This window comes from Crinia signifera, chromosome 6 (genome assembly GCF_055691185.1).
Source record: "Crinia signifera chromosome 6, ASM5569118v1, whole genome shotgun sequence".
In the NCBI taxonomy this organism is placed as follows: domain Eukaryota; kingdom Metazoa; phylum Chordata; class Amphibia; order Anura; family Myobatrachidae; genus Crinia; species Crinia signifera.
The window spans coordinates 172307314-172332351 of NC_139222.1; the positions used below are offsets into that span (position 1 = coordinate 172307314).

At 44.1% G+C, this 25038-nt stretch overlaps 1 protein-coding gene across 1 annotated transcript; it reads right to left on the reverse strand.

The window, feature by feature from the left end:
- Positions 1–3935: 3935 nt before the first annotated feature.
- LOC146008642 (serine/threonine-protein kinase SBK1-like) lies at positions 3936–22873 on the reverse strand. Its single transcript, XM_083148144.1, has 4 exons — positions 22667–22873; positions 9451–9687; positions 7782–7984; positions 3936–6563 (listed from the first exon to the last, which is right to left on the reverse strand). The coding sequence occupies exons 2-4, from the start codon at positions 9620–9622 to the stop codon at positions 5811–5813; spliced, it is 1128 nt and encodes a 375-aa protein (XP_083004270.1). The 5' UTR covers positions 9623–9687; positions 22667–22873; the 3' UTR covers positions 3936–5810.
- Between the last annotated feature and the right edge of the window lie 2165 nt (positions 22874–25038).

Consider the following 25038-nt stretch of genomic DNA (forward strand, 5'->3'; position numbering starts at 1 on the left):
GGTGTGTGGAATTACTGCCAGGAGACTGTTAATCTGTGAGTTGTATTATCTCCGGGATAGACTTACACACCATACCCGCCATATGCACTCAGTTGCCCCTAGCCTGGCTGGGTCGCTGTACTTTAAGTGGCCCCCCAGCTGAAATAATTGCCTACCCCTGATTTAATTCCTATGTGTCATGGATGTAGTTGTTTGTGAACCAGGACTAGGCTGAAATGAGGAGCTGTGAATTGATGCTTGGGGGCAGAATGTGGCTAATTTAATATAAGGTCTACTCATAAACAGACATGACAGTGTAGGTAGTGCATGCAGCAATACAGTATACTGGAGCACTGAGATGGAGCAGTACCAGTTCAGGGAGAAAGCTGGTATAATGTCATCACCAGGTATACATAAAACCTGTGAGAGAGAACCACTGGGGAATTTGCAGACCAGCTATACAAGACACCGGAATTTGAGTTTGTACCAATGAGACAAAGCCGCTGGGATAAAGCAGAACAGCTATACAGGATACAAGGGTTTGATCTTGTACCTATGAGACAGAGCTACTGGCGTAAAGACCAAATATACAGGACACGAGGGTTTGATCTTGTACTGATGAGGCAGAGCTGCTGAAAAGTGCAGACCTAATATACAGGACAATGCGGTTTGAGCTTGAACCGCTGAGGGATTGCGGGAGCTGCTATACAGGATAGCTGAGGAAGCCAGGGAGAGCTGCAGATGGTAACTGCACTTGTGTTACAGGAGAGAACAGGCTCTCATAGCAGGTTGATGGACAACAAAGAACTGGCAATTTGCCTGTACTGGAATTCCAGATGTTTACCCCTGGCTAGAGGTTGATTTGAGGAAACAGTCACCTGACGGCAGTCCAGCTGACGATTGGATCCACATGGTCAGCTGACAAGAACTGGCATGGTGGTGTCCCTGAATGGACTTGGAGGGAAATTCTAACCTAGTAAACATCAAGGACAAGCCGAGATGAGCGCAGGCCCTGAGAGTGCAGAGGAGCAGGCTCACAGCGATGAGAGAGCCGGGACTGACTGACAGACTGAGCAGCTGTTGACAGGATGCATCTCTGCATGCGATACAGGTAAGAGAGTGCCTGGCTAGGTAGTGTTGTTGATCTCTATTTACTGACTATTTGTAATTCAACAAAATTCATAAGCATTTTTTTACTCAAATCAGCCATATTATTTCCTTTTAAAAACCCGTTACTTTCCTTATGCCTACAGTAACCTTTTATATGGTCCAGTGGTGCAAGTAGAGAAAACGTTTTAGTGGTACAGTGCCACGTGGCGAAGGTGAGCAATAAAAAATGGGCATGGTCAGGGGCGTGGTCATATGACACGAGGGGGAGTGGCTACTTGACAAAAGGGGCATAACCAAATTTACAGCCCCTTTTCTTTGCACTCTGGACTAGTTACTTTGAGATTTACCATCCCTGAAAATTTACATCCATTGGTATGGTCATTGACATCTGAATTAAGAAAAAACACAGACACAGAAGGATTTAGAATTTTGTGTATTGATAGATTAGACAAAATCATTTATGCATGGTTGTAACATAATGAGCTTAACTGAGGACGGAACCTAAAGACCGACCTCCCTGTGCTGGTGATACTGGACACATGCATCCCTTCATATAGCCATGTATAGCCCTAAACCCTTACCACCCCTCTATTTCATTACAATAACCATGCTAGTAAGAGATGCATGCGCCCAGTATCACCAGCAATGGGAGGTCGGTCTTTAGGTTCCATCCTCAGTTAGGTTTTATCCTCAGTTAGCGGCAGAACTTCACACAGCACCAGGTATAATGCCTAGCACTATAGTTACCTGCGTGTCCCGCCAGCGCTGCCTCCTTCTGGCTGACGTCAAGCACCTTGAGTTCTGTTGGAGAAAGTGCGCTATATAAATTAAACTAACTTATTAACTTACTCTCAAGAGCCGCGGGCCACACGATTGGGATGCCATGACATTACAACGTCATGACGGGAACCTGTGCATACTCTCCGGGTCTTTTGTTATGGCGGCACAATATGTTTTAACGGTATGCCGTACCACCTCGTAAGGCCACACTTGCACCACTGATATGGTCCTGCTTACAAAGCTGTCACTTTTTTGGGGTCTCCTCACTTTTTTAAGCTCTTTTCCAAGCTAGTATTTTGGCCACAATAGGCATTTTTAATTGAGTTGTGTGACTCTGACGTCCGCTCATAAAGACAAAAGGCCTGATTCAGATCTGTTCGCTAGGCTGCATATACTCTCAGCCTAGTGAACAGGTAAGCGCCGCCCCGGTGAACGCCCAGCCCCCAGCCGCCCGAATCCCACCATGCGAGGGTGTGTGTATGCACACAGATCCCCCTGCATGTGTCCGAAAGCACGAGAAATCATTGGATGTTGCTGACCATCAAATTATTTCTTTAGTGCTTGCTCTGAAAAGTAAGTCCATAATTACTATTCAGATGCCCACAGATTGCCGAATTGGTGGCAGGCGCTGATGTCATGTGACATCAGCCGCCCTCCACGCATGTATTGACACGCCTGTGTTCCCAGGGGAATGCCTAGTGTTTATATGCGGATGCCCATAAAATGCTGGGCATTCCCCTGATACCACCTCGTGTCTGGCCCTTTCTGTCTCTCTGCATGTTTCCAAGCCGTTCACACCCAAGGGTTTGCGTATACACATATTTGTACATGCACATGTGCAAACTCCCCGCTATCAGACATGGGGAAGGATTTGGACCATACAAACGGGTATGAAGTGTGAGCAAAGTTTAAATAGGTGAGTTTGAGCCTAATTGAATTCTCCCCTTATTTTTCTACCAAATGAATCATTTGATAAAAGGTCATTTTGTATTTAGTTGGTTCAAATGTGTTGGGGGCTCTTATGTAGTTTCACGGCGCCAGCAACTACTTCCGGGTTGGGTACGTTCGCCAAACTATCTAACATAAAGTAACTTAACTCCATGCCAAAGTGGATAGTTCATACCCCCACTATCCACGTTGGCATGGAGTTGATTTTAGATAGCGTGGCAAACGTAGCGAGCCACCGAGCCCGCAGCGTGGGTGAGCGAAGTGAGCCCCGCAAGGGGACTCAGACGCACGGCGCCATGCTGGCAACTACACAAGTACCGTGTTGGGAAATAAACATATATCATGCATTCTGTATTATTTACAAGTATGTATGAACCACATCAGTGGTATGCCCGCAGCAGGCTGTCCAGAAACATTTTGTGGCATACCTCCAGTAGGTAATTGTACAGTGGTGCCTCCAGCTGTTCACCACTGGTGCACCACCTCTTGCAGCACCCTCCCATTGCTCCCCCCCTCCTGTCGCTTCTTTGACCTCCGCTCTCCGGAGCTCCCCTGCTCCCGCCGCCATTTGCAGTGCTTCAGTGAACAGATGGCAGGCTTCAGGGGTGGCTTGGGAGCCCTAGCGACTTCAGGCTCCTGAGTCCCCCAGATCCGCCCAGAACGTCCCCGAGAGTGACCTGCCACCTGTGCGAATGGTGGCGGGAACTCAGGCATAAGATCGCATGAGGGCAGAGGTCAGGAATGGGGGGGGGGGGGAGGGGGGCCAAGACAGGATGGGTGAGTCAGCTGCTGTCCTTGAGTGGTGAGTATTGCTGGACCACTCAGGGGTTAAAGTAGAAAGACTTCTGAAGCAATAAGAAACAAGGACATTTTTGGCAATCCTGTGTATGAAATATACACAACACAGGGCCTGATTCAGGTTTCTCAGCAAAGTAAAAAATCACACAACTGGGCAAAAACCATGCTACACTGCAGGTGGGGAAGATGCAATAGGTGCAAAGTGATTTGATTTGGGTGGGGTACTGTATTTTCAAATTGAAATTCAACCAAGAAAAAACAGCCCATAACATATGTCAAATTGAATTGCTTTATGAAACGGTCACAAGTTTAGGCTTAAGTGTATACTTTATTTTATATTCAGCTTTTTGTTGATTATCTGCTATACATTTTTATTAATCATTGTAAACAGTTGAAAATTTCCAAGCTCACAAAATACTTTTAAAGGAAATAAAAGCTGAATATGACATTTCATCACACTATAATGCCTTTAAAAAAATAAATAAAAAAATTGTTTACCACTTTGCGAGGAAAAAACAATGCTTTTATTTTAAATTCTTAACTCACACATGATTATGAAAAACGAAATAGCCACTAGATATATTTAAGTCATATTTTTAAAGATCTGGTGGAAATTATTAGAATTTACATGAATATAAATCAACAGCACGGAAATTAAAATATAAGACAATATTTGTTTCCCTAGTCACATACAATACACTTACTTTGACATTATTAAATATTTTTTTCTTGGCTCATGGCTGCGATGATGCAAAATGTAATACCTCTATGGTATGGTTACACAAGCAGTTCTGCAATGCTGGCATGTACAGATTGAATGATCTTCGTTTGGACAAATTGTGCAACCCAGCACCTTACTAAAAACAAGGAATATGAAATACTCCACACTTACTCCACCCACCTCCTAGTTACAGATATGGGGGGTATTCAGTCCAGGATCACGGCTGTCTATCCCTCCCGACAACCGTGACCCTGACCCATTTGTGGACAGCTGAACGACAGGCAGGATTCAATGTCCCGTCTGCCAATCGGCGCAAAGGGGGAATGGCCACGAAAACTGCTGTGGATTGTCAATCTGTGGCCAGGATCACGACAATCCATGGCCGTTATCAGCAGAACGGGCCCGACAGCTTCTAAAGTCGGACCTTTTTGCCATGATCCCGCTTCAATGCTGTCTCTAAAGACAGCATTGGAAAAGAAGCCGCCGCTATTTCCCCCGTCGGGAATAGGGGTGGCACCTTGAATACCCTCCATAATCATGCAAAAATGCAAACTAGATGTGCCAATGCTGTTTTAGAACATCATGCTCCTACGGTTCTGTTTCTTTGTAGCTCTTTTTAAAGAGAAATGTTGAAGGTGAAAATGGTTGTACTGGTCTACTTGAAGAGTTGTGTAGTTTGGGGGTGTTCCTTACTAACACAAAAGAATACAAATATTTAAATAAAAAATGTACTTGAGAGGGTACATGTTAATAAACATTGCCTATTCTGTTTTGTTTCAAAAGACCTTGCATTTTCCAAAAACACTAAGGTCCTAAAGATCAAATTTCATTCCTCAATTTATGCTTATATTTATAGATTTTATTTTTAGATTGTATAATGGATTATATTTTGTACCTTCTACTAGCAGTTTTGAGGGATTTTGTTTTAGGTGGTTAAGATTGGAGAAGTATGAAGAAAATAATTGTATGCTACTAAAGTGGTATATGACTAAATGTTTAATCTTTTTAGCATGTAAATTTTACACAGCATCCTCCGACTAACAATTGAGTTTATGGAGCTTTGTGCAAGAATAATGTGAAATACTGTACTTTGGGTAGATACTGTAAGTGCTCATGTTTGTGCATGAAAAGAAACTTTGCGAGGGCCACTTGTTTTGTGGTTCTAAATGACTCTTAGGGGTAAATTTAATAAAACTGCTAAATATTAAAAGAGGTGATGTTGCCCCTAGCAACCACCCAGATTGTCTATATTTTTCTAAAATGACAAGCAGGATCTGATTGGTTGCTCTGGGCAACATCAGCTCTTTTCATTTTGATAAGCTTTTGTAAATTGACCCCTAATTGTGTAAGTGGGTGTGAGTACAGTAAGACATGGGAAGCATGATTGGCGCACCTGGTGACAAGTACTGGGTCACAACATTACTCCAAGAGAAGATATATTAATCTGTTTAAATAAAGTTTTGCAATACAATTTTCATACACATATTTCAATCGGTGTAGACACTAACATTGTGTTTGCGTTGCTTTCTTTAGGATTGTCCTCGTAGCTGCTGCATGAGGAAAAAGATAAACTAGGACTGGTATCACTTTTATTGCTATCTAAATCATTGCCATTGATAAAAGGAAGACCTTGCTGTTTAATGTGGATGTAGACATCATTACTGGTTTTTGCATCAGAAGTATGAGATTCATCCTTGGAGACCAGCCAAGATTTACCGAAATACCACAGAATATCCTTAATTGCACATCTTTTCTCTGGCTCAATGGAAAGCAATTTGCTAAACATTTTAAGGGCATGTGGTGTGAATCTACGCCATTGAGATGGCACATTGGCATTCTTGTATTTTTGCCATTGCAAAAATTCATAATAGAAGGAGTCTAAATGTAGCGCCTTTTCCCAAGGGAAATTTCCAGTCATCATACAGAAAAGTAGTACTCCAAATGCCCACACATCAATAGTGTATTCAACCAAAAATCCGCTGTGCTTTGAAGTCTCGCAAAGTTCTGGAGCTGTGTAGGGGATTGTACCACTTACACGTTTTTCTGTCGTTCCGGCAATCCTGGTCATGCCAAAATCAGACAGTTTAATTTTTCGGCACTCTTTGTCAAAAATGAGGATATTTTCAGGTTTGATATCGCGATGTACAAGCTTTCGGTTATGGAGGTAATCCAAAGCTAATGCCACTTGGTAGATGCAGCGTTTGGTTGTATGCTCAGTAAGACCAACCTATAATTATATGAAAAAATAGTACAAATATAGGTGATGAATTCACAGAAACAAGAAGGAAAAGCAAATTAAACTGGTGAAGCTACAAAAGCAATGGCTTGCTCATGTTTGCTTTTATTTTGCTGTCTAGATTATACGTACTCTGCTCCAGATTTCATGCTTGCTGTTTTATTATTAGTCTAACATTTATTATAAAAATATTATTTTTATAATTCATTTATAGGAAGATATTAATATTGTAAATCTGCCCGCGGTAAGCTTTATTTATTTATTAACAGCTTCTTATATAGCGCACACATATTCCACAGCCCTTTACCAAGTATAGTTGAAAATTTACATCAGTCCCTGCCCCAGTGGAGCTTACAATCTATATTCTCTACCACATGTACATGCACACACAGATATTCTAGAGTTAATTTTGTTGGAAGCCAAATGACCTACCAGTATATTTTTGGATTGTGGGAGGAAACCGGAGTACCCGGAGTAAACCCACACAAACACGTCTAGAATATACGCGGTCCTGTGCGTATCGGACCCGGCCCGACATACGATGTCAGATCAGTCGGGCGGTGAGGAGCAGTGGGGGCGGGCTGCTGGGGAGGAAGCAGTTGGGCAGCAGCGCGTTACCAGATCAGTGCTGGGGCGGGCGGCGGTGACCATCAGTCTCACTCTCCACTGTCCGTGTCCAGCGCTGTAGCAGGCGGGCAGCCGCGGCTATTACATCTTTAAAATAACATGTCAAATGACTGCCCGGCTAATGATTGGCTGAGATAGAGCACTTTCAGCCAATCAGTGGCCTCCCTCTGCGGCCGCTGATGTAAAAAATGGCACATCAAAGTCCTCATCGTATGTGAGCCTCCCAGGGAGCTGCCGGGCGGCTCGGAGGAGAATTGGGTCCGACTTGTCCTTAGGACAAGTCGGCTCTATGTATGGGGGCCTTAAAGCATACTAGGATGATTTGGGTACCAATTTATGGGGCTATGCAATGTTACGATACATCAGACCAGAGTACACAATGCACAATGGGGTGGACAACAGCGTGAGGTATTGTTACTAACCACATTTAAAATGAAAAACACTGGTAAAGCATGGAGGAATTGAGGACCCAATATTTTAGAAAATATTTTTTTTGTTCAATATTTTACTAAATACTATTTAAACTATATTAAAAGTCAATATCCAGCATTATGATTTGAGGTGTTATCATTACATACATACCTGTGGTGGAATAATATCAAAAAGATCTCCGGCCACAGCATATTCTTGTGCAAAGACATAGTATTCCTCAGTTTCAAAAGCTATGTCATGCATGCCAATAATATACGGGCAGGCTGACAGATAGCGTGAAATACAGTATTCCTGTAGAAAGCTCTTCTGCTTTGTTGTTTTCTTTTTTAAAAATTTAAGGGCCATCTTTGTGCCTTAAACAAGGAAAAACATATATTAGATTGTACTCGCAGCACCAATTCCGGCAATTATCTATTTCAAACCAAATCTGTAATAATCCAATATTCCATATGCATTATTATATTACCACTTATCTTCTACAACTTTAATCAAAATGTATTGACTGATAAAAACCTTAAGAGACATGAAAAATTATAACTTTTAATGGGCTCAGGTTTTTTAAAGGAAAAAATAATTTAAAAAGAAGGAATTGAAATATAACACACTATTTACAGTGGCCACACAGGCACCAATTATACTCCCACTCCAGTCGCAATTGAATTGAATTGGAATTTCAGAAATGAACCAGCTACCCAGACCAAATATGAATCAGAGGCTTCTTTAACATGCCTGGGCAGCAGTGTCAAACTGGGGCAAAAAGGGCCTATGTCATGTGTGGTCAGCCTCTGGAGGGGGTGTGGCCAGCCAACACAGGCTTAGCTAACCATTTGAGAATGCTTGGTCTGGGTCTCTTGATAAATATAGACCATTCATGATAATTGACTAAATTATTGAGGAAGATGCCTGGCGATAGGCACTTGTTTGGGTACAGTAAATACCAAATGTACTGCAAGATATTTCCACTGTACTGTACCATATGTCATCTAGAACAGAGTGTAAAAGTGTAGAACATGCACATATTGGCAGGTATTCAATGCTGTTTGCGAGTGGTGACAGCGAGCAGGGCTTCCTACTCGCTGTCACCACTCACCCTGACAGCATTCAACGCAGCCTCCGCATCCGCCAATTCCCCCTCGCTCCGTTTTTTGAGCGAGGGGGAATTGGCGGATGCGGCTCCAGAATCAGCGAGACCCGCGGCTAAAAACTGTGAGTTTTCTGCAGCAGCCGCGGGTCTCGCTGTTTTGGGGAATTCTCGCCGTCCTGTGACGGCGAGGATTTCCCCACAACGTTGAATAGAGCGAGCGGCCGGCGCGGGGGTTAAACAGCGAGGATCGCTGGTTTTCAGCAATCCTCGCTGTTTAACCCCCTCGCCGGCCGCTCGCTGCGGCATTGAATACCCCTCACTGTCTCTGTAAACTGTCCTATGTAGAATTATACATATTTAAAAATAATAAAAAATGACATAGTAGAATTTTTATTATTCTATTAAATGTTATTATTCTATTAAATTGGGCTTATAAGGCCAATCAATTAACATAATAAAATAAGGCAAGGGTGGTGACCATTACTGCCGTGACTAGGGTTGCATTCACCCCTATATCACCTATATCGTATGTTTTATTTCAATGTTAATCTGTCTAGTTATTGCAGAGCTGTATTTAAATGCAGTATACTGTAGTAAGCTGCCCTGTCACGTGGAGCCCTGTTCTTCCTAACCTCAACATACTGTATGAGTGGACACGTCATTGCCTCTCCTAAGATCAGCATGTTATCTCCGGATAAACTCTGATAATCTGACTACAGATTTTCTTAGCCTTACCTCTTGTTTTATGGATCACCAGATCCACTCTCCCATATGTCCCTTTTCCCAGCTCCCTAATGACCTCATATTGTTTGTTAACTTCCACTTTCTCCATGGTTTTTGCTGTCAATATTTGTAACTCCTCCAAGATATCCACTGCTCCTCTCGATAGTAATGACGAGAAACTCATGGTTATTTTCTGTGCTAAGGAATCAGGTCACTGCAAATGCTTTCTTTCATTAGATCCGTGGAAATCTGCATTTAAAAAGAAACGATTAGCATTATATATATTATATATATATATATATATATATATATATATATCCTACAAGAATAATGAATACAATTAATGTGCAATGGAATTATAACATAAACTTTTGTTTCTCTAAGAAATTACTGTATAACGTACTAATTTTCTTATGTGTCAGAAACAAAGATTTGTCCGCTCATAGTCCCCAGTAATCAAGATAGTTTAATTTCATCTCTTCCTGATATACACAACTTACAGTACACGGTGTCATATCTTTTCATTCTCTATATAAATTGCTATTAGCATTATCTAACCAAATATGTACTGCATATATCAGCAATTGCGCTGACCAGAGTCATTGAGAAAAGGAAGATAACAGTGAGTCCGACTGTCGGGAACGTCCCAATAGTTGGGTCTGGGATTGAATTCTACCCTAAATCTGCAAACAAGAAAAGCGGGTGGCTGGGATTTGTGAGGATAAACAATACTGGGCAGAGATGAAAATGCCACGTGCATTGCTACTAACGAGCAGGAGGACGCGGATGCGGCATCTGGCACATTACACTGACAGGCTTGTCTGTAATCCCTAGGATATAATTAGGACAAGACCTCTTGAATTCAGCATACATAGTATATCTCCCACTGGAGAGCTCTGAATATTATATTATATCATAATTATAGGTTCCGCCTTTGCAAGTACAGTTAAAGAAAAATGAGAGGAAAAGGAGAAATGACACTGATTAGAAAAAAAAGGAAAAGAAAAAATCAGTTCTCCTATGCTCCAGTTTAGCATAAGTTTTCCTTAAAACGTATGAATTGTTTAATCATAGTGGAAATAATGCATTAATATTGCTTTATTTCCTTAACATTTTTATACATTTGTATAGTTCATAAAAATATGCCCATTGAAATAATTATTCTCATCAGTAAATTAAATTTATTGTAGCCACCCACAAGGATCACAGTTTCATTTAAAAATCAATGAAGAGAACGAATAAGCGCAGGCTCCAGATCACAACAATTTAATATGGAAACTGCTGCAACTCCAGTTATATATTAATATACACATAACTGATGAATACCATTAAAATCAAATATTAGATCAAGACCATAAAATCAATGAATAAATACCATTATACATATTGATCACACTATACAATACCATGCAGTATCTCTGATAATAAAGCATTTATCTAGCTGAAAATGAATAGTAAGTAACCAGACCATATGTAGAATAGCTTATTAGTAAATTGTCCTTGCAGTAATTTGTATTAAGCCATGAATTCGTACACGATCAATGGACAATAATCAATCCTAGTTTTAATAATCCAGAACAGAACCTACTGTATTGGTTACGTCATGGCTGCTAATGGTCCTATGGGAGGACATCACAATGATGTAATACTCCTGTTGTCTCAATACCTACTGATTTTTCTTGCAGCCTGTAGGAGGATGGTATGTACTTCATTGTTTAGAACTTGCCAGCTTCCTGTAGTGGTGTATTGCTGTAACAGAGGCAATGCCTAAATCAGTCCACAAATGTTTTCTGGGTAGTTTAATGCATTTTGCCACCTTAATCAATCAGTGGCTTTGAAGAAGCCACTGATTGATTAAGGTGGTGAAACGCGTTAAACTACCCAGGACAATGCCGTCTTTTCGTATGGGCTTAATGGGCCCTTGCCCAGGGGCCCCAGGTGTATAAGGGCCCAATGCTGATAGCTGAGAATCCCCTTTTTCCAGGGACACCAGAAATTTGAAAATCGGCCCTGGGGAACTGGAGATATCCAACTTCAAAGCAGCAGTCCACATCTGACCTGTTAATTGTAATTCCCAGTCATATTTCTCAGGTTCTCTCTGACTTAGAGAGAGTATAATCCAAAAGCTGGGACTCTCCCCTGTCTGACAACACTAGCGACTTCTCTCTATCATGCCCAGAACCAGAGATATCAGCCTTCCAGCAGCTGGTCTCTGCTCCAGCTCCAAACATCTGGTGTACAGTTTTATATTTTTGTCAATGGATTGTTCCCAGCACCTCCTGAAAGTTGGGACTCTAGGTTTTTATACTATTGAAGGCTAAGAAATCTATTTCCAGATAATGGCGATATCCGCAGTCAAAGAAGCTGCCCTTCCACCCGAAAAATTACGAATATTAAGCCCACTCCATTATCCAACCCTCCTCTGTGTATAAAATACCCCCTACCTCCCTGGAAGTCATTTACAAGGGACTCTTCATTCAGCTCAGTGCCCCCTTCCACCCGTTAGTGTTCTCCCTTCCAGCACCTGTGCAATAAAGGAGTATTTAGCAGAAGTTACTGCTCCAGGTCCCACATGTTGAATGGAAGATAGAGCACCCCCTGCCACCCGTGGGACATCAAAGCTGCTGCTGATAGCACCCCCCACCCCTAGGAGGGGAGAATGGGTAAGGGCCCCAGTGCATTGCTTTGCCCAGGGGCCCACACTGCTGTTAAGACTGCCCTGACCCAGGATACTTGTGGAGTGATTTCAGCATTGCCTCTGTTACGGCATCAGACACAGCTTAGCCTAGCAGTATGTAGGCAGTAGACACACCACCCTACCACCACTACTAAGTACAATTTAAAATGGAGTATATAAAGTCCAGGCTGATTTATAATGCCTTTTAAATGTGTATAACAGCTCCTTTTATCAGCTATATTTGAGCAATAACACTAATCATCATAAAGAAGCCTATTCCTCTTGAATTCCTACATATTTGTATTAATTACCCTCTACTACAGTATTTCCACTGGCTGTGCGTTATGCCTATTCTGAGACAATGATCTGCATTCTACACTGCAGTCTACACCAAAGAAAGTGGTTTGGAGAAATGTGTCACAGCAGCCACTAGCAATGTTTCTGCAGGGCCCCAAATTCTATACAGAAGCACTAGTGCTAGGGACAAACAAAAGAGTTAGCAGTTTCTACGCTCCCTCAAAAAGCAATGCCAGTTGACACAGTTAGTGGCTGGTGAAAAAACCCATTGGTCGGTTACCCCCTGTGTGAGGAAACGCATCTGTATAATGTGTATGTTACCAACACCACATAGTGTAGATAGGCACAATATATACATTTATTATTGTCTAAACATACTGTATTTCAAATAGAATACAGCTAATTGCTGCACAAGGTAATTCTATGAATGGCTGCAGAGCTTGTTATGTTCTGAACGTCCAGTACGCTAAAAAAATGCATTATAAAATGTATTCTAAAGATGGCCTCAGGCAACCCCGAGCTCGCGATCTCTACTGCAGTGAAAGATAACTACTGAGCCTAAAGCTACATACTGTATAATTAATTTCCCCGCAGCATCAGGATTCAGGGGGGTCAGGCATATCTGTTCACATGTATTTTTGTATGGATATTTTTTCAAATGACAGTATTTCCTTTATAAGATGCAGTTTGTTTGATTTAGCATCTTCATACAGTACAATATATACAGTGGCGTAACTATAGCGCCGCAGCCCCCGTGACGGCGGGGAAGCGCCGGGGGGGGTCTGCGGGCGCTATTGTTACTCCCCCAGCTCCCCCCTCCTTGTGGGTGTAGCGGGGAGCGGGCAGGGGGGTCCGTGCGGCATGGGGGTACCTGCTGTCATAGAGAGGTACCTGCGGCGCTGATTATTACGTTGGTAGGTTCCCAGCAGTGACCTGGAAATAATGCACTAACCGCCGGGCGGCGGCATGGGAAGCGTTTCTGACTTTGAAAACACTGGCCGCATGCTGATTGAATCTCAGCCAATCAGCGTGCAGCCAGTGTTTTCTAAGTCAGAAGCACTTCCCGCGCCGCCACCCGTCGGATACCGCATTATTTCCAGGTCACTGCAGGGACCCCACCAACGTAATACTCAGTGCTACAGGGACCTCTCTATGACCACAGGTACCCCCGCGACGCATGGACCCCCCCGCGACGCATGGACCCCCTGCCAGCTCCCCGGGGTGGGGGTCTTGTTTTTTAACTGGGGTGGGGGGGGGGGATTTTCCCGGTGGGGATTTTTTTTTTGGTACGCCACTGAGTATATATCTATCAACTTATATATCTATCAACTATTGCACTGTTTAAGAATCTAAGGGTGAAATGTAATAGGTTGAGATAAACAGAAAGTGAGAGATTTGGTAAGAAATCTCCAGGTTTTTTTAACGCGGCAATCATTTACACTTCATACAGTACAATATATACAGTGGCGTAACTATAGCGCCGCAGCCCCCGTGACGGCGGGGAAGCGCCGGGGGGTCTGAGGGCGCTATTGTTACTCCCCCAGTTCCCCCCTCCTTGTGGGTGTAGCGGAGAGCGGGCAGGGGGGTCCGTGCAGCGTGGGGGTACCTGCTGTCATAGAGAGGTACCTGCGGCGCTGATTATTACGTTGGTAGGGTCCCAGCAGTGACCTGGAAATAATGCACTAACCGCCGGGCGGCGGCATGGGAAGCGTTTCTGACTTTGAAGACACTGGCCGCACGCTGATTGAATCTCAGCCAATCAGCGTGCGGACAGTGTTTTCTAAGTCAGAAGCACTTCCCGCTCCGCCACCCGTCGGATAGCGCATTATTTCCAGGTCACTGCAGGGACCCCACCAACGTAATACTCAGTGCCACAGGGACCTCTCTATGACCGCAGGTACCCCCGCGACGCATGGACCCCCTGCCAGCTCCCCGGGGTGGGGGTCTTGTTTTTTAACTGGGGTAGGGGGGGGGGGGGGAATTTTCCCGGTGGGGATTTTTTTTTGGTACGCCACTGAGTATATATCTATCAACTTATATATCTATCAACTATTGCACTGTTTAAGAATCTAAGGGTGAAATGTAATAGGTTGAGAGAAACAGAAAGTGAGAGATTTGGTAAGAAATCTCCAGTTTTTTTAACGCGGCAATCATTTACACTGCAAAATCATACTGTTTTTGCAGTGTAAAGACATTCTGCAAACCAATCTTTGTGGAAAAGCAAAACTACGTTTCTTATGACGCCTTACTTCCTGAACTCTGATAATGCATGTCCAGGTACTAAAAGTGACCCCTGAGATCTCATCATTTATTTCCTATGGATTGCAGTTGCAACTATGTGCACATAGTCGTAACAAACCAATCACACCAACGAATAGTCACACATGGTGATCAGCCTGGGCTTTGGAGGTTATTGTGATTCACACGCAGTGCTGCATGTGAATTAAATGCTGCCTGCAATGCAGCCCTCCCCCCCCTCGCACGCCTAATTTGCCCGACTGCGAATGGATGTTTTGCATAAATATCCAATCGCAGCCTGGGGCTCGAGGATCACTTCATTCGATGGTCGCAGATCATCGACTGATGTGGAGCGTACTTGCAAAAGTAAGACACTCTCAGTTGTCTTAGCTATGCATGCGCATTATGCGAGGTAAGGGCAGTCCGGTCAGCTAACATCCAGTGATGTCCGCTGCCCACCCCCGGCAGCTGCGCCATTTCTATGGGAACACCCATGAAAAGCTGGGAATTCCCATAGGCGCGTTTATCCACCGCCGTCCGCACTGGTGTGTGTGAGTGGGATGGTGAACTAAATGCGTATGCACAGATGCAAACCATCGCTCCCCCGTGCAAATTCAAAGGGGGAGCGAATGGACCTGAATAAGGTCCTATATATGTACCTTTTCACTCCAATTAGCAAAACTGAAGGAATCCTGCATACAGTCTGCAGCCTGGGGTTTTAATATACTCTAATTGGTTGATGTGACAATAAGGGGGAAATTTACTAATATGAAAAACCTAGTTTTTCGTATTAGTATTTTCCCTACGACTGCATACGACTGTTTCAGTCGTATGCAAAGTCGTGTTCCGGAGGGGGATTTACAAAGCAGTCATATACGACTGCTTTGTAACCCTCCGATGTCGTAGGAATTCGTATTAGCAGCCGTATATACGGCTGCTAATACGAATTATTTGTAGGCAGTCTGCACGGATCAGTCAGATCCGTGCAGGCTGCAAGGTGTAAAAAAAAATTAAATAAAAAAAAAAAACCGGCGTGGGGTCCCCCCCACAGCCGAAACCAGCACCAGGCTGACAGAGCCTGGAGCCGGTAATTAAAAATCAGGGAACCCGACAAATAGGGGTTCCCTGATTTTTGACAACCAGCCCCAGGCTCCTGCTCTGGGGCTGGTTCCCAAAATACGGGGGACAAAATGACTAGGGGTCCCCCGTATTTTAAGAACCAGCCCCAGGCAAAACCAGCCAGCAGGGTAATGCCACAGCCGGGGGGAGACTTTTTATGCAAGTCCCCCCGGCCAAAGCATTAACCCTACCGACCAGTCAGCCTGGCCAGGGGCCCTGGGGGAGTGGGGACCCCCCCAATAAAGGGGTCCCCCCCCTCCAGGACTTACCTGACCAGGCTGAAGCCTGGTGCTGTCCTCGATGCCCCTGGGCGGTGGGCATCGAGCTGATAGCGGTGTAAAAAATAGAACAAACGATTGTTTTTTACTGTGGCACTACAAGTGCCAGCAAGCCTCCCCAGCAAGCTGGGACTTGGAGAACCACAAGTCCCAGCCTGCTGGGCATTAAAGGGCCCGCTGGGTCTTGTAGTGCCACAGTAAAAAAAATAGTTAAATAAAACACACTGACACCCATTTTAAATAAAAGTTTAATACACACATTACACACATACTGATACTTACCTATCTTGATCCCGTTGGTAGGTCGCTGGCTCCGGTGTCGGCGGCTCCGTGTCGGCGGCTCCGTTTCGGCGGCTCCGGGGACGGCGTCCTGTCCGAGGATAATCCATGTTGGACCTGTGGAAGGAAATCCTACTCACCCAGGTCCTGCATGGATGGTCTTCTTTCTTCATCTGTCGACATCCAGGTCTTCTGACAGCTGCTGACGACTTCCAGCAGCTGTCGGCTTTTTCCGCGACGCTCCCCGGCTTTCAGAGCCGGAGAGAACCTTCCTCTTCGGCGTCTGGGCTCAGAATGAATTCTGGCCAATCAGGAGCCGCCTAGCCGCCTAGCGGCCAATCAGGAAAGGTCCGACACGGAGCCGCCGACACCGGAGCCAGCGACCTACCAACGGGATCAAGATAGGTAAGTATCAGTATGTGTGTAATGTGTGTATTAAACTTTTATTTAAAATGGGTGTCAGTGTGTTTTTTTTAACTATTTTTTTTACTGTGGCACTACAAGACCCAGCGGGCCCTTTAATGCCCAGCACGCTGGGACTTGTGGTTCTCCAAGTCCCAGCTTGCTGGGGAGGCTTGCTGGCACTTGTAGTGCCACAGTAAAAAACAATCGTTTGTTCTATTTTTTACACCGCTATCAGCTCGATGCCCACCGCCCAGGGGCATCGAGGACAGCACCAGGCTTCAGCCTGGTCAGGTAAGTCCTGGAGGGGGGGGACCCCTTTATTGGGGGGGTCCCCACTCCCCCAGGGCCCCTGGCCAGGCTGACTGGTCGGTAGGGTTAATGCTTTGGCCGGGGGGACTTGCATAAAAAGTCTCCCCCCGGCTGTGGCATTACCCTGCTGGCTGGTTTTGCCTGGGGCTGGTTCTTAAAATACGGGGGACCCCTAGTCATTTTGTCCCCCGTATTTTGGGAACCAGCCCCAGAGCAGGAGCCTGGGGCTGGTTGTTAAAAATCAGGGAACCCCTATTTGTCGGGTTCCCTGATTTTTAATTACCGGCTCCAGGCTCTGTCAGCCTGGTGCTGGTTTCGGCTGTGGGGGGGACCCCACGCCGTTTTTTTTTAAATTTATTTAATTTTTCTATTTTTTTACACTGAAGCCTGCACGGATCTGACTTATGTTCTATTTTCCTGTCGTATTTGCGTGGGTGTTTTACACCACTAAGCAGCCGTATTATCAGTACGGCTGCTTAGTAAATCAGAAACCACCAATTTTTTTGAAAGGTGATTTCTGTCGTATCCTATCGATGGTGTAGACATTCGTATTTGTAAATACAAATACGAATGTTCCATCTTTAGGACTACGAATTGTTGTATTTTTGGGATTGTAAATCCCGAAAATACAAATTCGTAAAAAAAAGGTGTATTTCTCCCTACGAATACACCTTTTTTCTACAAATCCATTTTGGTAAATGTCCCCCCATGGTATCTGCAGTAGTTTCTGTTAAATTCCCATGCTGATGGCACTGCGATATTGAAAAAATCACATGTGTCTGCAGGGGTCAACTATTACCCATGGGAAAAGCAGGGATTTATGTATAAAATTCCACATAGTGTCATACAGATATTCTGCTCTTAATTACTGCCTCTTTTTTGCATTGTCCCTTTTTTTACTTATTATAATTAAAATGACTTCAATATTTGGGTTAATTTAAGGAGAGAATTATAATAATTTATTTTATCTATAATTCCATACAGGTTACCAATTTAGCCAGGTTTCCACAGGTTGCCTGCTGATAGCTGATGACTTAGTTGATGTTCTCTGTCAGCATGTACCCAATGCAGGGCAGCCAATAGGGGGGTGCTGTGGATACAGCTGTCCCAGGCTCTGGCCTCTGGAAGGGTCTGGCCAGCTCATTTTGCACACGGCAACCCCCCAAACTGCAGTGGACAAAATGATGGCAGCGCTGACCCAATCCAATGGGGATTTACTATCTGTAAACAGTATGCTGAGTCGTCATTGCTGTTTGAACAGAGGGGAAGATGTATTAAGCCTGGTGAAGTGATAAATGCAGAAGTCAATCAGCTCATAACTGTCATTTTTCAAACCCAGACTGTAACTTGACAGTTGGAGCTGATGGGCCAGTGATAAAGTGCAAGCCAATTTATCACTTCACTGGGCTTAATTAATCTTCCCCAGAGTCACAAAAGAGTCACAAAATGGAGAACTTGAGACAGGCTGAATAGGTATAAACTGACTGGTAAATGTCAGCCTGTAGAACCATCACACATTTCTGGCATATAGAACATGATTAGCAATAAAACAATATTGCTGTAATACATAATGCTTATTGATATTTTTTATTGTTAATTTTTCCAGTTACAGTACAAGTAGAAATGTATTATAAATGCTTTTTTTATTAGGATGTTGGTAGCTACATATGGGATCTGCAATAAGGAAGCTGGGGCACAGACTGCTCTGGCGGGCCCTGGTAATGGGAAGGGGTGTGGCCAATGAGTGAGGTGTGACCAGGCCCCCCTCCACACAAACAGCAATCTCTATTGGCGTGATGTATTAATATACATCGCCTCCCAGCCGCCGCGATGCTACCGCATATGTACTAACATGGTGTGGTGACGGAGACCCCCGCGATACCCGTAATGTGGTGTGCAGGGGTCTCACTCATATCCCGGCGGCTGTCAGTGTCCCCGGCGTCTCCTCCTCCCCCCTGCAGCCGGATGTCCTCCCGGCTGTGACACCTGCTGGGGGAGAAGGAGATCGATGGAGGAAGGGGCGGTCACGCAGACGGCGGGCAGCAGGCGGCAATAGAAGTCCATAGACTTCTATAGGGTATCGCCACCCAGCGGTGGCGATACCCTGCCCGGTGGAGACGGGGCGGACGGGTAATGGTATTTAGGAAAATGCGGTAAAACCCCTGTTTTACCGCATTTTCCCTTTAGTACATCCCGCCCTATGTGAGGCTCTATGCATTGGGGGAGGGGGATGCCTATGTTACTTTTGATGGTTGGCGGGCGATGGCAGTTGCCATCACTTCCCCACTGCACATAGGAAAGAGGACTGCTGCCTCTCTCCTTAGCCCAGTACACAGCTGTGTGTGCTGTGCTAGGGGTGAGAAGCTGCTGAAGCAGCAGCACACAGTCCTCTCTCTCTGCCTGACCACTGTCTGCAACTGGGACCCTCACGGGTCCCCCCTACAGCAGGCCTGAGTAAAGAGTACCTGCTCCCCCCCCTCAGCGCCACTGTATGGAGGTACATGGACACAAAGGAAACAGAAAGACAGAAAGGGAGAGGCAAAGATGGGATAATGGTTAGAAGTATACACAGGAGGAGGATACAGATATTGAAAGATGCAAGCATAGATAGATAGAGAGGTGTTCAGGCACATTAATGCATCTCCTACAGAGTGTACCTTCCGAGGAATGGGAATGTTGCTGTTGCTTAGCCCAGTGGTTTCCAAGGTACTTTTTTGGGGGAAAAACAGAATGCAAGTGGACAATGTATAGTCTAGACAAAATTCTGGTTGATGCCCCCAACCTGCTCTCTAAGGTGGCATGGCCTTATGACAGTGGGTAACTGGGGAAACAGGGGGTTTCAGTGTCTTCAGCAATTGTCTCTCTCCCTTTTGTCTCCAACCATTAAATCTCTCCACCTTGTATCTCTCCAGCCATCAGACCTCTCCTTATTGTGTGTCTCCAGCCATCAAGTCTCTTCCCCTTGTGTGTCTCAAGTCATCAAATCTCTCCCCCTTGTGTCTCAAGTCATCAAATCTCTCCCCTTGTGTGTCTCCAGAAATAAAAAATCTCCACCTTGTGTATCTCTAGCAATCAAATATCTCCCCCTTGTGTGTCTCCAACAATCAAATCTATTCCCTTTGTGTGTCTCCAGCAATCAAACCTCTCCTTCTTGAATTAATGCCAAAATTCAATTACAAGTTGAGTATCCCTTATCCAAATGGCCGTTATCCAGATTATTCCGAAAACAATAGTCTCCAAAATGTACTTTTATTTTTTGCTAAAAACCTAGTGGCTACATCTGTAATTGGCACTACTGGGGAAATAACATGTAACTGGCACTAAATATGTGCAAGGACAAGATTGCTTGGCATTCAAATTCAGTGTCTGAGATTGTACAAAAACTTTGTTTCATGTTTTGAAACCTTGTTTCATGCACAAATAAAATATATTTGTGTGTATTTCATGTGTTTCATGTGCTTATACAACACAAACGCAAGATACTTCAAGATATCTCATTCAAATATAAAACGATTTCAAAATATGGAATAATCCATTATCCAAAATTCTTCTGGTCCCGAGCATTTTTAATAAGGGATACTCAACCTGTACCATTTTTTTCTCTTTATTTATAATTTATTTATTTATTAACAGTTTCTTATATAGCGCACACAAGCTCTCATACTTTACTTACTTTTGCTGTCTTCCCTATGCTTCTCTCCTCTGTGGCGTGCTCCTCCTGCTGTGAATTATGCTGTTGTGACCTTATGTCATGCCAGCATCACACTGAGGAAGCTACAAGAGTTGCATGATTGGCATTGAGTTGTACGGGCATCCTGCTGCTGCTCCCCTGCTGTCTGTATAATATGTCAGGCTACAGTGCAGTAGTGTCAGAAAGCCTGTACATCCCGTCAGAGGGCGGCCATTGTCAGCCTGGACTAAAATCTGTAGCCGTGGCGCACAATCTGTAGCCGTGGCGCAGCAGAGCCGAGATGTCCAGCCTGTCCAGATGCCACTAGGCTTCCAGATGCCCCTAGCTACTTGCCTATACTGCCTATACCTAAGGCCAGCTCTGCAGGTAGACCATTGACTTGTCCCAATATGGGAATCACCTGTGGGGCAGACGCCTCCCTGCCCACCTCTGTAACGAGCAGTTACACCTCAGACTAAGCTGCTATATCTGTATTTGGATTTAAAAGTCTCTGAAGTTCTGGGCATGTTTTGTCTTTGTCTATGACTACTGTTAGAACATGCTGTAACAAACTGTATTGTAGTCTTTGATGTCAACGGTATCACATGCTAACGCATGCTATACCAATCATACACACATAGGCTAAACCTTAGGTAAACTTAAATAAAGCACACACCAATGTCCCAGGAACATATCATCCCTGAGGTGTATTGTATCCAGTAGAAATTATAATAAAACTCACCGCCATAAACACATAAAAAGCCAGAAAGAATAAGCCAATATATGTAGTTATAATTTCATGAAAGAGTTTACAGTATGTCTTTCAGTAGTTGCCAAATAAACCGCTGCACATTGCTTGTTTATTATATATGCCCCCATTGTATCCAGAGTTTCAATGCGTACTATAAGGCCTCTTACGACAAAAGACAAATCATTCATCTGCTCCTGCAATTGGTGCGCATCACATCCTGCCGGATGAGGCTGGTGGAATCTGTGCTGGGGATTAAAATGTCTCCCCAGGTCACTGTAGCGTACACAGTGTATATCACAACAACATGTATTTGCGACCACGCTGCTTATAAATGGCCTAATGCAGAGGGCTCCCCAGCCGTACAGCAAATCTCTGCTGAAAGCTGATGCTTATTCGTTTATAAGTGTATATAGTGTACAGTAAGAGAATGCTGATATATACATATCATACATACTGTATATACACTCGCACACACATCTATATCTGCATTCCGTCATTCCTTTGTATATTAAGAACAAAATAGAGCAGTATTGTCAAGAAAACTGTCAGCTATAACAAACACAATGAATTTAAAGCACAATTGCTTAACTTTATATTTGACTGCAATCTAGTGGGGGGAATAGGTATTTCTTATGCTTTGATAATGGTACAGAAGCAACTAATTTATTATGGCTACTAAACCCATTTATTTAGGAAGCATATTCATATTTCCATTTACAGTGGTAGGGAATATAGATTGTAAGCTCCACTGGGGCAGGGGCTGATGTGAATGTTCAAATATTCTCTGTAAAGTGCTGCGGAATATGTGTGCGCTATACAGTATAAGAAACGGTTAATAAATAAAATATATCGGAGAGATTGGGATAGACCCTCAGATCCTGTTCATTGTATATTACAATGCAAAAATATGGAATATATATTGTCTTATTTAGAAAACAGTTGTACAAAGAATCCAATGGAAAGGATAGAGTACCTTATTGCTACATTTAGGTGTTTTGTTGTATTCAGACATGACCACCAAATGTATCTTTCTGCAGCACCAGCTTTGATTCATTTAGTGGAAAGCCAGGGTTATTATGGGGATATAAGGGGGTATTTCAAATCTTTTTAGCATATGCAGCAAACTACAGGAATAGCCCTTATGTAGAGAAGCACAATTCCTGCCATTCTGGAAGACAGACTACAGTGATGTACAGTATCCTTACCTTACATTAGATCCTGTAGCTTAGCGACCACCAACCCATGTCCTAGTGCTGAATACAAAAGGATGGAGATATTTACGAGTGTCTGGCCTGTCTTTGTTCCCCTATGGCTCCTGCCAGGGACATTATTGTGTCAGCCCGCAGTCTCTGCAGCAGATGTAATGGATAAACAGGTTCAGCTGCTGTACAATGGTAGTGACAATAGATCCTCCCACCAGCGTTCTATACTGCCAGCCTCCCATATAATCTGTACAGGAGGAATCCTCCCTGCTATAGCATAATGCAGGTTCTTATGGAAGATATTCCTTCACTGGGGATGTATAAATAGTTTTTATTTACTGTAATAAAATAAAGAATTTTACACAAAAGGTGTAATTAGATGTATATATATCTATATCTATCTATATATATATATATATATATATATATATATATATATATATAGATATACATATAGATTTATATTTCTACTAATATTGTGTATGTAGTATTTTGGAAACACTGTGCCCTTAATACATATAGCACATAGCATTGTGTAACATGTTCTGGCTTTATATAGAACTAATTACGATAGTAATCATAATAATAATTGAATACTTATTTTTGCTGAGTTAATGAAATAAAATACATTGGGATGTGGGGCTGTTCCTCAATGCATCAATAAGAGTAAAGGTGTTCTCAGGCCAGCATTAGTGAGATACCATACAGACCCACACCCAGGCCTGGCCACAGGGGGGGGTCAAGGGGGACACCTGTGACGGGCCTCGAGGGTCAGAGGGGCCCCCGGGGACCAGGTACAGATTTAGTCTGCCCCCGTAAACACTTACTGATTGGCCGCAGAGCTTGCCTTGGAGTACCGGAGGTGCGTGTTCCTCCGCAATTGCGGCCAAGAGGAGAGGAGGTCCACAGCGGGAGCTGGATGCTGGGATACAGTGGCTGGGGAAAGTCTCCTCCCAGCCACCGGACAGCAGTTCCCTGCCGCCACTTACACAGAGCCAGCGCTGTGACCACTGGCTGGCTGGAGGAGGCAGGGGGAGCTGCGGCGCTGACATAGACAGAAGGTGCTGGAAGATGCTATGTATACTGCCCCCGACGAAACTGAGCTGACTACCCGAACTTCCCCTGGAGTGCTGAGCAGCAATGTACAGCAGAGGTTCAGGCCATCAGGACTGTGTGAGTCTCCGTGTAAAATTGAACTGTCTCATGGCTGTGGAGGGAGGAATCTGTGGGTTACATGGAAGGGGATTTAACTGTGTACAATAGGAAGGGGGTAATTGCATCTCAGGGGAGGGTGGGTAAGTGTGTACCATTGGGAGGTGGGTAACTCTGTCATGGTGAGGGTCATTATGAGTAAGGGGCAGTGCTGTGGGTTGTAGGGTGAGGGAGGACATTAGTGTGATAGAGCGCAGGCTGTGGGATGAAGGAATGCGTCAGTGTGATAGAGGGCAGGCCACGGGGTTGGGACCGCATCATGTTACTATAGTGCAAGTCGCATGGTATGGGAGAGCGTCAGTGTGATAGACTGCAGGGTGAGGGTGTGCATCAGTGGGGTAGAGTCTAGGCCACAGGGTAAAGGCGCATGTCATTGTAACAGAGCGCAGGCCGCAGGGTGAGGGAGGGCGTCAGTGTGATAGAGTGCAGGCCGTAGGGGGTTGTAGCATTTGAGGAGATAGGGGGCACCTAGAGATATAAGTATATGGGGCCCCAAGAGTTCTGTTGCCAGCCCTGCCCACACCTACTTTGCTAGGACACCTTCTAATATTGCAGTTGTGAAAAGCGCTATTTTTATGAATATTATGTCTCTGTCACACACAACAGTATAGAAATTGTCATGCAGGGCTGGAGGCCGGCAGTGGTACTGTACATTATTTATAGTGGAGGCATATGAGATTTTGCTAAAGGTGCAGATCCTCTGCGTGGTCCCACGCCACAAAGCTGCCTCATGAGCCTAAAGGGTCCAAGAAGTAACACATGAGGCCCCCTACAAATTATCATTACCTCCTGAATACTATGGGCCTGATCCTGGTTCACTCGCAAAAGCAAATTCTCTCTCTAATGGACAAAACCATGTGCACTGCAGGTGGGGCTGATATAACATGTGCAGAGAGAGTTACATTTGGGTGAGTTATTTTGTTTCTGTGCAGAGTAAATATTGGCTGCTTTATTCTTACACTGCAATTTATATTTCAGTTTGAACACACCCCACCCAAATGTAACTATATATGCAGTACTGTAGTTCGATAAGACATCTATATTTTATTAACTGTTAGGTACTGTAAATATTTAGCGCATACAGTACATATTCAGCAGTGCTTTACAGATAATTTGCATACATGACCTCAGGGGGATTGGGAAGTAAAAGTGGTCCTGGAAAA

Excerpts from the sequence above, each read along its gene's own strand:
- LOC146008642 (XM_083148144.1), bottom strand. The coding sequence starts at position 9,622 with ATGAGTTTCTCGTCATTACTATCGAGAGGAGCAGTGGATATCTTGGAG. Across the intron at positions 7,985-9,450 it reads GGTGATCCATAAAACAAGAG|GCACAAAGATGGCCCTTAAA; the intron begins GTAAGGCTAAGA and ends TCCTTGTTTAAG. Across the intron at positions 6,564-7,781 it reads TTGATATTATTCCACCACAG|GTTGGTCTTACTGAGCATAC; the intron begins GTATGTATGTAA and ends ATATAATTATAG.